This window comes from Pantherophis guttatus, chromosome 2 (genome assembly GCF_059756535.1).
Source record: "Pantherophis guttatus breed Tessera chromosome 2, ASM5975653v1, whole genome shotgun sequence".
In the NCBI taxonomy this organism is placed as follows: Eukaryota; Metazoa; Chordata; class Lepidosauria; order Squamata; family Colubridae; genus Pantherophis; species Pantherophis guttatus.
Window position 1 is genome coordinate 280,580,172 of NC_142064.1, and position 16,750 is coordinate 280,596,921.

General features: G+C 47.5%; 1 protein-coding gene across 1 annotated transcript in view; it reads left to right on the forward strand.

Moving 5' to 3' along the window:
* Positions 1-5,979: 5,979 nt before the first annotated feature.
* The window catches only part of LOC117668122 (uncharacterized), a 43,330-nt gene continuing 32,559 nt past the window's right edge, over positions 5,980-16,750 (forward strand). The window contains exons 1-4 of the mRNA XM_087885356.1: positions 5,980-7,881; positions 11,688-11,823; positions 11,953-12,023; positions 14,315-14,441. Coding sequence (XP_087741482.1) covers positions 6,019-7,881; positions 11,688-11,823; positions 11,953-12,023; positions 14,315-14,441 — 2,197 coding nt within the window. The 5' untranslated portion in view covers positions 5,980-6,018. The remainder of the gene's footprint in view (positions 7,882-11,687; positions 11,824-11,952; positions 12,024-14,314; positions 14,442-16,750) is intronic.

Genomic DNA, 16,750 nt, shown 5'->3' on the forward strand with positions numbered 1-16,750 from the left:
TCCCCCCACACACAAACACCTTTTTTGTGTTCCAAGTGTTGGAAGAAATATCCTGGGTTCAGCTCCAAGTGGGGAAAAAGACACTGGAAACATGGAGACTGCTTGGAAAGAAGGTTTAATGGAGGACAAGATCACATGGTTTGAGTTCCTGAACAGAAAAAGGGGCGAGATGCAGCGAGTCCCTGGGTTTTATTCCCTCTCTGGCTTTGAACTTCCTGGGGCTCAGAAAGAGTATCCTGATTGGTTGTCAGACTCCCAGGGGGTGGGGGTCTTAGCTAGCCTTGCTGGCTGATCTAATCTTCCCAGGTGCCATGTGGTGAGTTTCTGTTGTTAGATGGGTCCTATTGTGTTGCAGATGAGTTTCAAAGATTGAAAGATTGACTTTCTGCCTCTGGCCCATTGAGAAAGGGTGGGGGCAGGAAGGTGGGAGCTGCCTTGTCTTTAAAACATGCTTCATTTCTCATACAGGGAAACAATATTCTGCCTTTTTAATATTTCCCAAAATATTTCATTCCTTTAGGAAAGGGGTGGGTGCTAACTTCCTACACAAGGAAATGCACCGTGAAGAAAAGCTGAAAGGAGAAAGGACTGGGTGCAAATTCTGACATGCCTCTCTCCCTACCTGGAAAACAGGGGTCTTGGGCAAGGGGCCCATTAAATTACACTCAGGAAGTGGGACCGAAGGGTCCCATGGGGTGGTTTTGAAGGAATTATGCAGCGGCTGTTACATAAACATTATCTTAGCCCAGGAAGACAAAGAGGTGTGGAAGAAACTCAAGATTGGCCTGTCTTGACTACTTTTGGTGTAAGAGGCAGGGAAAGAGAAATTTAGGCTTTGGAGATTCATACCGTATAATAATAGAGATGAGTCCTAACAGTTTGTGTGTTTATTTCCTGAAACAGGAATTCAAACAACCATTCAGTCATTCATGCCATGATCATTTCCCAATTGGACTACTGTAATGCACCTAAAGGTAAAGGTTCCCCTTGCACATACGTGCTAGTCGTTCCTGACTCTAGGGGGTGGTGCTCATCCCTGTTTCAAAGCCGAAGAGCCAGCGCTGTCTGAAGACGACTCTGTGGTCATTGGCCGGCATGACTCAACGCCAAAGGCGCACGGATGGTCCCTATTTTTCTACTTGCATTTTTCACGTGCTTTCGAACTGGTAGGTTGGCAGAAGGTGGGACAAGTAACGGGAGTTCGCCCCGTTACGCGGCACTAGAAATTCGAACCGCTGAACTGCCAACCTTTCGATCAACAAGCTCAGCGTCTTAGCCACTGAGCCACCGTGTCCCTATTTAATGCACCTACATGGGGCTATTCTTGAGAAGTATTCAGCTGGTGCAGAGTGCAGCTACATGAGCCATATTTGGTGCCCAAAAAGGGACTTATATAACACCCTTGTTCCGCAAACTGCACTGGTTTGCCAGTTTGCTTCCAGGTCCAATTCAAGATGTTGGATATTTATTTATTTATTTATTTTATTTTATTTTATTAAATTTCTATACCGCCCTTCTCCCGAAGGACTCAGGGCGGTGTACAGCCAGAAATAAAACCATGACAATATAAAAATTAAAAGCAATTTAAAACAATTAAATAAATTGGCTGAAAACTCTAATAAAACAACCCATTAAAATAGTAAAATATTATTATTATTTAGGCCAGCCCTGCTTGTTGGAATAATATTGTTTTTAGGGCGCGACGAAAGGTACACAGGTCGGGAATCCTACGAATCTCCGGGGGCAGCTCATTCCAGAGGGTAGGGCCCCCCACAGAGAATGCTCTCCCCCTGGGGGTTGTCAGCCAACATTGCCTAGCCGACGTCACCCAGAGGAGCCCCTCTCTGTGGGAGCGTACCGGTCGATGGGAGACTATCGGCCTCTGTGGGAGCGTACTGGTCGATGGGAGACTATCGGCCTCTGTGGGAGCGTACCGGTCGATGGGAGGCTATCGGCGGCAGAAGGCGGTCTCGTAGATACCCAGGAGCTTTATAGGTAATAAACCTACAAAGCTCTATATTGCATAGGGCCAAGCCACCTGCGGAACTGAACTGGTTTTGCCCCATCGCTTGAGGCCATCCCACTTACTCAGGCAGAGAAGGCGTGGTGAAAGATTTTCGATTGGTGGGGGTCTAGGACGAGGGTCTTTTCTGTCACTGCCACTGCTTTCTGGAAATCCTGCCCCTCAGAGGTGAGGAGAGCCCTCAATTTCTTGGCCTTCCACAAAGGGGTCAACAATTAACTGTGTGACTCTTAAGATTCTGCCTCATCAGTCTTCTCAAGAAAGCAGAACTCTTGAAACAAACGGCATTTCGAAAGGAACTTTTATTGGAAGACAAGTGATATGCAGAGAAAGCGTAGGCAGAATCTGAAATTCCCACGCTGGAGCGTTAGGTTAAACCGCTCCTTTTGAGGCCCCTCCCAATGTCCAGTTCATCTTTGAGCCAATCCCAAGGTGTGAAGATATTGTGAGAACTTCGGGCTGAGAAGGTGTTAACAGTCAGTTTCCAGATGCCAGGATCTCACTCTTTCTAGGTATTGAGATAAAGCAGATGGCCCCCCCTCCCAACTCCCCTCAAAGCCGAGAAAGGAACAAAGGAAAAACCCCATTCAAGCATAGCCCCAAGACTCCCACCTCCCACCGGAATGGCAAGGTACTGATAGGGATCAATGGGACCTGACAGTGACCTTGTGTGGAGGACACAGGCACCCACCACATGGAGCTTGCTGGCCTCACGAGAAATCTTCCTTCCCCCATCCCCACTGCTGCATTAATAACTGTTAATTCACCCCCTTGGAATTCTTCCTCTTTTCACAGTTTTATAATGTTTCATGATTTAAAATTTTTCAATCCTAAATTATTCAGATTTTAATGGTTTAATTATATTATGTTGTGCATCGCCCAGATGCCCCCTCCTTCAAGAGGGTGGTGGTTGAAAAATATGAAGAACGAATGGATGAATAGAGTAGAGTAGAGTAGAGTAGAGTAGAGTAGAGTAGAGTAGAGTAGAATTGAATTGAATTGAATTGAATTCTTTATTGCCCAAGTGTGATTGAACACACAAGGAATTTGTCTGATGTGAATATGCTCTCCGTGTACATAAAAAGAGAAGATACATTCATCAAGAATCATAAGATACAACACTTAATGATAGTCATAGGGAACAAATAAGCAATCAAATCATATTGGGAAACAGTCAATATAAATCGTAAGGATACCAGCAACAAGGTTACAGTCATACAGTCATAAGTGGGGGGAGATGGGTGATAGGGGAGATGAATGAATGAATGAATCAATCAATCAATCAATGAATCGAATGAATGAATGAATGAACGAACGAACGAACGAATATGCGAACAAGGCCAATGAGTAGGGTGATGAAACAAATCTGTGAGGAATGGAGGAACATTTAATTAATTTAGTATCTGGGCTCCAGCATGAACCATTCCAAGAAGTTGTGGTGTCCAAAAAAAAAAAAAAAACCTTATTATGCAGAAAAACTGGAAGGGTAAAATATCAGCAGGGAAAATAAAGGGGAAATCTCGGAGATCGAAGCACTGGGAGGTGTCCCATAATGCAGCATTCAAATGGAATGGGGTGGATTCATCATTTATATTTATTGTGGAGGTTACATACAGTGAAATACAAAACTGAAGATAGAAAGAAGGAAGGTGCAAGAAAATTTAAAAAAAATCAACAACCCTAAAGTTATGAATTATAACTATAACTTTCCAACCTTCCCTTCCACAGGTATTTCTTGAGAATGTTACATAAAATAAAATACAAATTTATAGAAAGGTGGAAGAAAAAAACCCCCCTAAAGCTATGAGATATGACTACCCACCTTTTCTTCAACAAATATCAAATCTGTTGTTTTTCCTCTTGCTAGCTCTTAACAAAAATCCCTCCCACGATAATCCTTTGACGACTTGTGGACTTCAACTCCCAGAATTCTTGAGCCAGCATTGGAATTCTGGGAGTTGAAGTCCACAATGATGGCTCAGGAATTCTGGGAGTTGAAGTCCACAAGTCATCCAAGGGACATTGTTTCCCCACCCCTGCCCTGGAGATTCAAAAGACGGAAAACACGGCGGGGGTGAGATGTTCCCTTTCTGCTAATTAGGCACAGAAAAGGGAAGGAGACCACCTGCGCCTAGATAGCAGTGTTCTAGGCGATAGCACTGATACATTGATAGCAGTGTTCCAATATTTGAGGGGCTGCCACAAAAAAAAGGGGGTCAAATTATTTTCTAAAGCACCAGGAGGCAACATAAGAAACAATGGATGGAAGTTAATCAAGGAGAGAAGCAGCTGGATTTAAGGAGAAACTTCCTAACAGGGATGACAATTAACCAGTGGAACAGCTTGCCACCAGAAACTGTGGGTGCTTCATAACTGGAGTTTTTTTTTTAAAGAAAAGACTGGACAGCTACTTGTCTGAAATGGCATAGGGTCTCCCACTTGAGCAGGGGGCTAGACTAGAAGACCTCCAAGGTCCCTTTGGGCATTCCTATTCTATTCTATTTTTTAAATTAAAAATATCAAAATATGCTTTTAATTTATTCTTGAACGTGCATTTAAATTTCTTATCACAAAAGTACCAGCATTTATTTTATTTATTTATTCATTTATTAAATTTATATACCGCCCTATTCCTTAGGGACTTTAACTTCTAAATGAGGTTTTATCTATTGCATAGTTTGTGACACAGATTATTCTGTTCTGTTCTGTTCTGTTCTATTCTATTCTATTCTATTCTATTCTATTCTATTCTATTCTATTCTATTCTATTCTATTCTTTCCATTATTCCCTCTCCCCTCCCCTCCCCTTCATTCCGTTATCCTATCCTATCCTATCCTATCCTATCCTTTCCATTATTCCTTTCCTCTCCTCTCCTCCTCTCCTCTCCCCTTCCCTCCCTTCATTCCGTTCTATTATTCTATTCTATTCTATTCTATTCTATTCTATTCTATTCTATTCTATTCTATTCTATTCTATTCTATTCTTTCCATTATTCCCTCTCCCCTCCCCTCCCCTTCATTCCGTTATCCTATCCTATCCTATCCTATCCTATCCTTTCCATTATTCCTTTCCTCTCCTCTCCTCCTCTCCTCTCCCCTTCCCTCCCTTCATTCCGTTCTATTATTCTATTCTATTCTATTCTATTCTATTCTATTCTATTCTATTCTATTCTATTCTATTCTATTCTATTCTATTCTTTCCATTATTCCCTCTCCCCTCCCCTCCCCTTCATTCCGTTATCCTATCCTATCCTATCCTATCCTATTCTTTCCATTATTCCTTTCCTCTCCTCTCCTCCTCTCCTCTCCCCTTCCCTCCCTTCATTCCGTTCTATTCTATTCTATTCTATTCTATTCTATTCTATTCTATTCTATTCTATTCTATTCTATTCTATTCTATTATTCCCTCTCCCCTCCCCTCCCCTTCATTCCGTTATCCTATCCTATCCTATCCTGTCCTGTCCTGTCCTATCCTATCCTATCCTATCCATTCCATTATTCCTTTTCTCTCCTCTCCTCCCCCATTCCCTCCCTTCGTTCCATTCCATTCCATTCCATTCCATTCCATTCTATTCTATTCTATTCTATTCTATTATTCCCTCTCCCCTCCCCTTCATTCCGTTATCCTATCCTATCCTGTCCTGTCCTATCCTATCCTATCCTATCCTATCCTAATTCTATTCATTCCGTTATTCCCTCTCCTCTCCTCCCCTCCCCTTCATTCCGTTATTCTGTTCTGTTCTGTTCTGTTATTTCTCCTCTCGTCTCTTTATTTCTATCTCTATTCTGCTCTTCTCTCTGTCCCTTAGCCGGGCGGCGTCCCCGGGCGCCGGGTTGAAGGGCCTTACAGGGGAGATTTCCCAGCACTGCCAGGGAACGGAAAGGGGGGGCGGGGCCCGCCCAGAGCCCCGCCTTTTCGGCTCCGTCAGTCCGTCCGTCGGGCGAGGGCGGGGCCTGCGGGCTGTTTCCACTGAGCGGACTGGGAAGCGGCAGCCATGGCGGCGGCGGCGGCGGCGGCGGCGTCGCAGGGCTTCTCCCCGGAGCGCCTGGCGCGCAAGTTAGCCAAAGCCGAGGCGCTGCTGGTGGAGCACGTGTCCCCGCCGGTGCGGGCCCGCTGGCGTTGGGCGGTGCAGCTGGACGGGCCGCCCGACCTGGAGCGCTTCTCCACGCAGCTCCGCGAGGCCCGGCGAGGCCGGGAAGCTCTGCTAGACCGGGACGCGGCGCTGTCGGAACCCGAGCAGGAGCGGCTGCAGGGCTTGCTGCGGCTGGAGATGGCTCTCTTGCGCGGCATCCAAGCCTTGGTCGAGGGCCGCGCCCCGCCTAGGGCTACTACTGCGGCTACTACGGCGGCTACTACGTCGAGGCGGAGGCGCGGGAGGAAGCCCGCTGCGCTAAGGGCGGCCGTGCTGGGACTGGTGGCCGAGCTGGATGTGGCGAGGAGACAAAGCCTCCCGTGGGACGACGCGCTGGCTCTGCAGCTCGCCATGGAGGCGCTGCTGGAGAAGCGGCCCCGGGAGGCGATCCGGGCTCTGGAGCCGCTGCTGCGGGGGGAAGGGCCCGCCCGGCCGAGAGGGCTGCTGGCTCTGACCCAGGCCCTGCAGGAGGAAGGCTGGGCCGAGCGAGGGGACGAGCTGCCCCTGCGGGAGCTGCGCCCCTTGCTGGAGAAAGGGCTGCGCCTGGTGCGCAAGGAGCTGCTGAGCTGGCGGGCAGCCGATCTGGAGGGCGCCGAGTGGGCAGGATCGCCGGAGATGGTGGTGGTGAAGGAGGAAGAGGAGGAGGAAGAAGAAGAAGAAGTGACCCTGCCCAAAGTCCCAGGAGGGCAGGAAAGGATGGTCGTGAAAGAGGAAAAAGAAACCGCTCCGGATAGGATCGCGCCCAAAGTCCCACCGTGGCAGGAGACTGTAGTAGTGAAGGAGGAAGAGGAGGAAGAAGAAGTCACCCCAAATGGGACCGTGGCCAAAATCCCCCCGCGGAAGGCAGGACTAGAACACGGGTCCCCCCGAGTGGCCTCCGTGGAGAGTTCCCCCCAAAACCGCTCCCGGGAGCATCATATGCCGAGAAAGATGCTGCCCGCTGATTTCAGGTCTCCCTTTGCGAAGGAGATGCGGGCGGAGGTGGACGCCCCCGGTTTGAAGGACGTCCCACGGAGGAGGAAGGACGTCGTCAGAAGAGGCCCCGGCAAGGAGGTTCTTGAATCGGGAAAGACGGTCGCCCCCGACTTCGGGTCTCCCCGTCCAAAGGAGGCGGCATCAGGACAGCAGGCAAAGACGGATGTCCGCTTTAAGAAGGGTGCCACTTACTTCAGGTCTCCCTTTGCAAAGCAGACAGGGGGGCTGCGGGGGGAGATGGGCGTCCCCGGTTTGAAGGACGTCCCATGGAGGAGGAAGGACGTCGTCGGAAGAGGCCCCAACAAGGAGCTTCTTGATTCGGGAAAGACGGTCGCCGCCGACTTCAGATCTCCCCGTCCAAAGGAGGCGGCATCAGGACAGCAGGCGGAGACTGATGTCTGCTTTAAGAAGGGTGCCCCGTGGAAGAAAATGGAGGACCTCCGGGATGTCCTGCGGGTCATCACCAGGAGGAAGATGAGGGCTCTGTCTTGCTCCTTATGGAAGCAAGGCCCTCGGAAGATGTGCAGCCGTCTCCACCAGCTTTGCCGCCAGTGGCTAAAGCCGGAAATGAACACGAAGGTTCGGATGCAGGACCTGGTGATCTTGGACCAGTTCCTGTCCTTCTTGCCCCCAGAGATGGAGAGCTGGATCCGGGAGTGTGGAGCAGAGACCAGCTGCCAGGCGGTTGCCCTGGCCGAAGGCTTCCTGATGAGCCAGGCAGAAGACCAGAAGGAGCAGAGAGAGACCCAGGTGAGAGACCTTCCCTTGGCAAGCTCAAAATAGGACGTCAAAGAATTAACTATGTGTTGGGATTCTTACAGGCTTTCGTTATGCAGGTAGTCCTTGACTTAGGACCACAATGAAGCCCAGCGTTTCCGTTAAGTGAGACATTCGTTAAGCGAGTTTCACCCATTTCCTGCCACAGTTGTTAAGTGAACCACTGCAGTTGTTAAGCCAGTCACATGGTTGTTAAGTGAACCTGGTTTCCTCATTGACTTGGTTTGTCAAAAGGGGGAAATCGCATGACCGTGGGGCACTGCAACCGTCATAACTAAGAGTCAGTTGCCAAGGCTCTGAATGTTGGTCGCTTGACCGTGGGGAATGGTCGTAAATGTGGAAAATGGTCCCAAGTCACTTTGTTCAGGGCCGTTGTAACTTTGAACAGTCACTGAACGAATTGTTGTTAAGTCAAGGACTGCCTGTAAATGGGGAGGGGGAAAGATTTCCTCCTTGGAGGATGTATTTATTCCATGGAAGGCCGGATGCCCATCCTCCTTTCCCCTCTAGGACTTAACACTCTCTGTCCTTAACCCTTACATGGCATCTTGATTTTGGAGACATAGCTGACATGAACTATAAGGGTGGCCCTTTTTCATGAATGAAAGCAGGTCCAGTATTGGGTGTCATGTAAAGGAGGAGCTTGAGAAAGGGGGGGGGGTGTTGCTTCCTGGTCCCAAAGGGGCTTTTTTTTCAAATGGCAACTCGACACTTTCTTTTTTGCTTGAAGATATTTTTTTTTATTTATTTATATTTATTTATAATTCATATTTGTATACCGCCCTACTCCCGAAGGACTCAGGGCGGTGAACAGCCAGAATAAAATACAAAGACATACAAAAGTTAAAAAACTATTAAAAACAGATTAAATAATTTAGGCTCAAAGAACAAATTAAGACGTCCAATTTATCTAAAAAACATTTAAAACCCAATTTAAAAGCCAATTTAAAAGGGAGAGTTAGGCCAGTCCAGCCTGTTGTAATAAAAACATTTTTAGGGCGCGGCGGAAGATGCGTAAGTCTTGGATCCTCCGTATCTCCGGGGGGAGCTCGTTCCAGATGGCAGGTGCCCCCACAGAGAAGGCTCTCCCCCTGGGGGCCGCCAGTCGACATTGTTTGGCCGACGGCACCCTGAGGAGCCCCTCTCTATGGGAGCGAACTGGTCGGTGAGAGGCTACTGGTGGCAGAAGGCGGTCTCGTAAGTGCCCTGGTCCTGAGCCATGGAGCGCTCTAAAGGTGGTAACCAGAACCTTGAAGCGCACCCGGAAGACCACTGGGAGCCAGTGCAGCTCACACAGGAGGGGGGGTCACATGGGAGCGCCACATCGCTCCCGTTTTGCTTCTCATCCACGAAGCTTCTTCAGTTCTTTTTTTTCCCTGAAGACTTGAAGAAGCTTCCTGCATGAGAAGCGAAAGGTTCTTTAAGGAAAAACCAAGAAAAATCCAGTTGCCTTTTGGGAAAAAAAAAGCACCATGGTCTGGGGCAGAGGTCTCCAACCTTGGCAACTTTAAGACTTCTGGATTACAACTCCCAGAGTTCCCAGCAAAACTCCCAGAGCTCCCAGCAAAGTAGGCTGAGGAACTCTGGGAGTTTAAGTCCAGAAGTCTTAAGGTTGCCACGGTTGGAGACCCGTTGGCCTGGAGGACTGAGAATCGCCATAGACCTCCCCGCTCCCTTCTTAGCAAGGAAGCCCTCCAGCCCCTTCTTCCACCTGAGACCCTCCCTTTGTATTCCATCCACCACTCTTCCCCCCCCCTCAGATTTTACTCTGCTTGAATTGTTATGAAACCCGCTGAAAAAATATCTTTATACTCTGGCTTTCAAAATGAGCTGCCGTGGCAGGAAGGGACCACTAGGGGGCTCCTTTGGAGTAGTGGCAGCCTGCGGAACTGGGTATGCGCCACTGCCTTTTGCCAGTCTCTGCTTCTCTCATTATCCAAACCAGGGGTCTCCAATCTTGGCAACTTTAAGACTTGTGGACTTCAACTCCCACAATTCCTCAGCCAGCTGGCTGAGGAATTCTGGGAGTTGAAGTCCACAAGTCTTAAAGTTGCCAAGATTGAAGGCCCCTGATCCAAACCCAAGGAAAAGGCGTAGAGCCGTAATGGTGAACCTATGGTACGCGTGCCACAAGTGGCACATGGAGCCATATCTGTGGGCATGCGAGAGTTGCCCTAGCTCAGCTCCAGTGCGCATGCATGCCGGCCAGCTGATTTTCGGGCCTTCCGGGCCCACCGCAAGTTGGGAAACAGGCAATTTCCGGCCTCTGAAGGGCCTCTTGGGAGGGTGGGGAAGGTTGTTTTCCCCCTCCCCAGGCTCCAAGAAAGCCTCTGGAGCCTGGGGAGGGTGAAAAATGGGCGTACCATCATGTGCCAAAAGTGGGGGGAGCGCTGGGGGGGTGTCACACGCGCATGTAGGGGGACACAATGGATTATGGGGGGCACACACATTTGATACCCCTGTGTTCCCCCCGCTTTTGGCACGCGTTGGCAAAAAGGTTAGCCATCGCTGGCATAGAGGGAGAAGGGAGCGCATCCAGAAAAGGCTTTTTCTGGCTTCCAACCCTTCCGCACCTTGTCTTCCCCCCCCCCCCGAATCCCCCGGAGCAAAGAGGGTGCAGGAAGTCCTTGCAGGAACCAGCAGCAGAGGCTGTGAGCCTCCCCTCTTCTCTTCCTGTGAACGGCAAAAACTGCCATCTTCTTTAGAAGAAATGTGAGAAAGGCACAAGATTCAAGATTGCAGTTCCTGTTTTGGCGTGGGGGGGCAATCCTTGGGATGTCCCATCCTTGTATTTTTTGCATGCATCTTCAGGGTGAGGGAAAGCAGAGTGGATAAAAATCGATGATTTAAAAAAATAAATTTAAAAAAAATCAGATTTTTAAAAATTTAAGTAGTTTTTTAAATTTTTTTTATCGAATTTATTTTAATAAAATGCTTCTGGAGTAAAAATCTATCTAAAGATAGTTTTCTGTTTAAGATACATTAATAATTTAGTTTATTCAGCATGAAATGGAGCTTAGTTCTGTAGCATGAGGCTGTATATTCTGCAATATTGGGACTGTCCGGTGAGTCAACAGCGGGTCAGAAGAGGAGCTGCTGCGGGACAGAGGTGACAGTTGCTCTTTAAAAATTAGGATTTAAATCGACTTGATTTAAATCAAATCCACCCTGACTGCAGGCTACTTCTGCTGACTGCCGGCTGCCTGCAATTTGGCAGTTCGAATCTCACCAGACTCAAGGTTGACTCAGCCTTCCATCCTTCCGAGGTGGATAAAATGAGGATCCAGATTGTTGGGGGCAAGAGGCTGACTCTGTAAACCGCTTAGAGAGGGCTATATAAGTGGTATATAAATCTAAGTGCTATGGCTATTTACTTGGCATGTTTGTTAAGTGAATTGCCACAGTGGTTTAATTAGTTACGCCGTTGTTAAGTGAATCCAGCTTCCTCGTTGACTTTGCTTATTGGAAGGTCGCAAAAGGGGATCACGTAACCCTGGGACACCGCAAACCATCATAAATATGAGTCAGTTATCAAGCATCTGAATTTTGATCACATGACCATGGGGATACTGTGAAGGTCGTAACTGAAAAATGGTCATATCACTTTTATTCAGTGCTGTTGTAACTTTGAACGGTCGCTAAATGGACTGTTGTAAGTCGAGGACTGCCTCTAGCATTAGGAAAATACTACGGAAAGGAGATGTTTAATGCCCATTGTTCCAGTAAGCGTCTGCTTCCTTTTCGTACGTTCCATTATTTGTACTTCTTTGTTTCTTTAGCGTCTTCCATTCCCGAGGACTGACTTGAAGCCCGTCGCTGAAAAACTGGAGAAAAAGAGGGATCCACCAGAGCGTTCCTGGGATCTGCTCTTCAGGGAGATCTTCCATGAAGATCAAAGTTGGGCCACCTCCATCAGTAAGAGAAGTTTCCTCAGAAAGAGGCACTTTTCCCCCCCTCATTTTTCTAGACCCTCTTTTGCATAATGCTTACGAATAAAGTAATTACTACGTTTCTGAAAAAATGTATCTCAATTTTATCTCGCAGGAGAGTTGGCGTTCATAGATTCTTCTCCTTTTTTGGCTGGTGTTGAAAAAGCTGTTGAACATCCATCTCAGGTAGGAGCCAAAATGTCACGGATGATAGATCAGTTGGAGATAATTTTGTCATGTGGTAGAGAATCTATGAATTTACGAACCTATGAATGTAGAAGCTATGAATTTACATATAATAGAGCAGTGTTTTTCAACTTTGGCCGCTGGACGATGTGTGGACTTCAACTCCCAGAATTCTGGGAGTAGTAGAATTGTAGTAGAGAATCTACAAAGATTCTCAGCTATACAAGTCATAGTAAAAAGTGGTTTTTCCTTTGAAAAGGAACTGATACTGAGGAAAATCAAGATGTTTCACTTTCTATACTGGAAGCTTCATTTAGTTGAATTATTAACCACAACAGCTCTCAGAAAGTGTTAAGATCAGTTGACTGTAAAGGAAAAAAAACACACAAACACAATCGTTCCATTCCTCACACACACACACACACACACACACCCCAATCCTGTCAGAACTCTTCCGCCTCCCACCAACTGATATCAACTGTCAATCACTGTCCTTCCGTCTCCCACAGCATCCAATACAAGAGATGAAGCTTCCAGGATGGGAAGTGAAAAGTCTGGTTTTTCCTCAAAAATCTGTCCCGTTGCCTTTTTCAAAATGGAAACCACTTTTGATACCTCTGTATCAAAGACGGCTAACCTTTTTCTTTTTTGTGTGCCGAAAGTGCATCCATAATGCAATGCGGAACCCTCTTGTGTATGCGCGCATGACCCCCCCATGCTTCCCCTCCCCCCGCACATGCGACCCCTGCATGCTCCCCCCCGCACATGCTTGTGTGACCCCCCTGCCCCCTGTTTTTGGCCTAGCAGGCCTCTCTGAAGCCTCCTGGGCCCAAAATTGGGCCATGGGGGGCGTGCACCTCCCCGTGCCCCGTTTTGGGCCTAGCAGGCTTCCTTGCAGCCTCCTGGGCCCAAAAACGGGCTGGGGAGGCACGCCCCACACGCCCATGCTCTAACCCCGCCCCGCGCACATGCATGCTTGACCCCCGCCCCCATGCATGTGCATGGCCCCCCTGAGCATGCGTGCACCGCTCCCACATATGACTTTATACAAAGTCAGCTTATTGCCCCCACAATCTGGGTCCTCATTTCACCTACCTCGGAAAGATGGAAGGCTGAGTCAACCTTGAGCCTGGTGAGAATTGAACTCGCAGTAATTGCAGGCAGCTGGCAGCTAAGTGCTACTTTAACAGCAGTTTTAGTCCGCTGCGCCACCAAGGCCACCAAGATATTGGAAGACTGCTATCATGTCTCCCATAGTCCTTCTTTTCATTAAACGAGACATACCCAGTTCCTGCAACTGTTCTTCATATGTTTTAGCTTCCAGTCCCCTAATCATTAGTTTCCATCTGTTGCTTCTTGTCCTGCCCTCTGGTCCTTTGGAAAATAAGTTGACCCCCTCTTCTTGGTGACAGTCCCTCAAATAACTAGTAACCCTCTCCTACGCGAGCTGCACTGGCTCCCGGTGGTCTTCCGGGTGTGATTCAAGGTGTTAGTTATCACCTTTAAAGCGCTCCATGGCTTAGGACCTGGGTACCTACAAGACCGTCTTTTGCCACCAATAGCCTCCCACTGACCAGTTCGTTCTCACAAGGAGGGACTACTCAGGGTACCATCAGTCAAATTATGTCGACTGGCGACTCCCAGGGGGAGGGCCTTCTCTGTGGGGGCTCCAACCCTTTGGAATGAACTGCCCCCGGAGATACGGAATATCCCTGATCTCCGTGCTTTCCGCCGTGCCCTCAAGACCCTGATGTTCCAACAGGCGGGGCTAAACATAAGAACATGTGAATGATTTTTTAAATGTTATCTAATTCTGGGTTTTATTTAATTGACCAAACTAAGTAATAATTTTAATTAGCAATTTTATGATGTTTGTGTGTCTATATTTTTCTTGACTGTACACCGCCTTGAGTCCTACGGGAGAAAGGCGGTATAGAAATATAATAAATAAATAAATAAATACATAAATAAAATATTGGAATACTGCTATCATGTCCATTCCCCCCCCCTTTCTTTTCTGGAGAGTATCCATACCCAATTCCTGCAACCGTTCTTCATATGTTTTAGTCTCCAAGCCTTTTAATCATAATTGTTACCCACTTTCTCATGTAGTGTGCTTTCTGCAGAAACATTGACATTAAATCGAGATACGTGAACTGACAGTTTCCTTGCAACGGGTTCTTAACCCTACAGACAAGGCCCGTTTGACCCCTTGCAAATCTCTGTGTTATGTATCATTGAGCCAAAAGGAGAGACCTCGCAAATAAAACTGACTCTTCTATTTCACACAGGTTCTCGTGTCTTTTCAAGAGGTGGCCGTGCATTTTTCCGAGGAGGAATGGTCTCGGCTAGATCCTGATCAGAAATCTCTGTACCGAGAAATCATGCTGGAGAACTCCAGAAATTTAGCCTTTCTGAGTAAGGATCCCCGCTCTTTGTTCTGATGGTTAGAAGAAATGGTTGGGAAAATGCGGCGCTGTTTTTTATCTTCTTGGTGAGAGATTGATTAAATGGCACCAGATTATCAATGTTATTATGTTGACTGCTAAAACTCCTTCCTCTTTCCACTATCAACTATTACTTTTCTCCAGATAATGGCAGGTATTTCAAGACAAGCAAGCAAAATTTCAGGTAGTCCTCGACTTACGACAGTTCGTTTAGTGACCGTTCAATGTTACAATGGTACTGAACAAAAGGGAATTACGACCATTAGTTACACTTACAAACGTTGCACCATCCCATGGTGCTCATGCAATTTAAGTTTGGATGCTTGACAACTGGTTCCTCTTTATGACGGTTGCTGTGTCATGTGCTCACTTTTTGCGACCTTCTGGCAAAACAAAGCCAACGAGGTGGGGCGGGGAGCCAGATTTACTTAACAACCATGCTACTAATTTAACAACTGTAAGGATTCGCTTAGCCACTGCGGCCAAAAAAGTCGTAAAACGGAGCAAATCTCAATGCATTTCTCTCTTAGCAACACAAATTTGGGGCTCAATTGGGGCCGTAAGTCGAGGAGCACCTTTAGAGCTAGTTAGCACAGCTCCTTGCTGCCGTTGTCTCCCTTGTCCACCTTCAGAATAAATATTATAAACTTCTTTTCTCCGATTCCTCACTTCCTTAAACTGAATTCCAGCTGTGACTTGACAGGAATCCCTAAGTAGAATTATGGAACATCATCCCCTCAGAGGTTAGAATGGCCCCCACTCTAGCACTCTTCTGGAAGGAGTTGAAGGCCTGGTACTGCCAGTGGGCAGAGCGGGATGGATCCCATTAAATGGCTCGTGAGGTGCTGTCGCTGGGGTGAGGGGTGATTTTATTATATTAATTTATTATATGACTCTTTTTTTTATTAGTTTTGTTGTTTATATATGAGGTTTTATATTCTGTAAACCGCCTTGAACTGCCATGTGCAAATAGGTGGCAATATAAATTGCCTAGATAGATAGATAGATAGATAGATAGATAGATAGATAGATAGATAAAGATTTCCTCGCACATATGTGCTAGTCGTTCCCTAGGGGACGGTGCTCATCTCCTTTTCAAAGCTGAAGAGGCAGCACTGTCCGAAGACGTCTCCGTGATCATGTGGCTGGCATGACTAAACGCCAAAGGCGCACGGAACTCTGTTATCTTCCCACCAAAGGTGGTCCCTCTTTTTCTACTTGCATTTTTTAGGTTGGCAGAAGCTGGGACAAGTAATGGGCGCTCACCCCGTTATGCGGCACTAGGGATTCGAACCGCTGAACTGCCGACCTTTTGATTGACAAGCTCAGCGTCTTAGCCACTGAGCCACCGCGTCCCTCTAAATAAATAAATAAATAAATAAATAAATAAATAAATAAATAATTCATTTATTGAACAAAGTGGTGTAACAGTGCAAGTGACCTTGGTCCAGTCACACCGTCTTTGCCCATCTCACCTCACAGGGTTGTTGTTGTGAGGAAAATAGGAGGAGGAGGACATTCTGATGGTTATGTTTGCCGCTTTGAGTTATGTGCAAAAATAATGGAGTGTGGGGGGGGGACACATATAAATAAATACACGTGCTCCTTTATTGAAGCAAGTTTTTTTTTTATTGTTTAAGAAGCTCATAAAATAGAAGTAACCCACTTCTATCCTGTGTGGTTTTATTCATATAAACGTTACAATAACCTGTCCCTCAAAGTCCACATTTTGTAAAGCTTAGATCAGGGGTCTCCAGTTCCTCGGCTGCGGCCCACTACCGGGCCGTGGCCCGTTTGGAAGTGGACTGCGCAAGTGGCGAGCAAACATGCATGCGCACCCAGTTCCACTTACGTGACTGGTGAGCAATTGCACTTGCAGCTCCACTCATGAGAAGTGTGTGCGTGTGTGAGCTCACACACATGTGCCTGCTATTCGCACAGAACTACCCCCTCTTCCACCAACACCATCCGCACCAGGGTGCCAAGCTGGAAAGGCTGAGACCAGAGTATTTAACATTAATCAGCAGAACACCTTTCCAAATAGTGCAGAATCCTCGACAGAATTACACTAGGACAGTGATGGCGAACCTTTTTGCCATCACGTGCCAGGAGCAGGGGTGGGGAGCTCGCGTATGCACACTGCCCCTGCGTATGTGTGTGCGACTCCCCCACTCCCCCTCTTCCCCCTGATCCTGGCACGTGATGGCCCGCTTTTCTCTCTGCAAGCTCCAGAGCCTTTCTAGGAGCTTGGGGAGGGAGAAAACGGCCTTCCGCACCCAC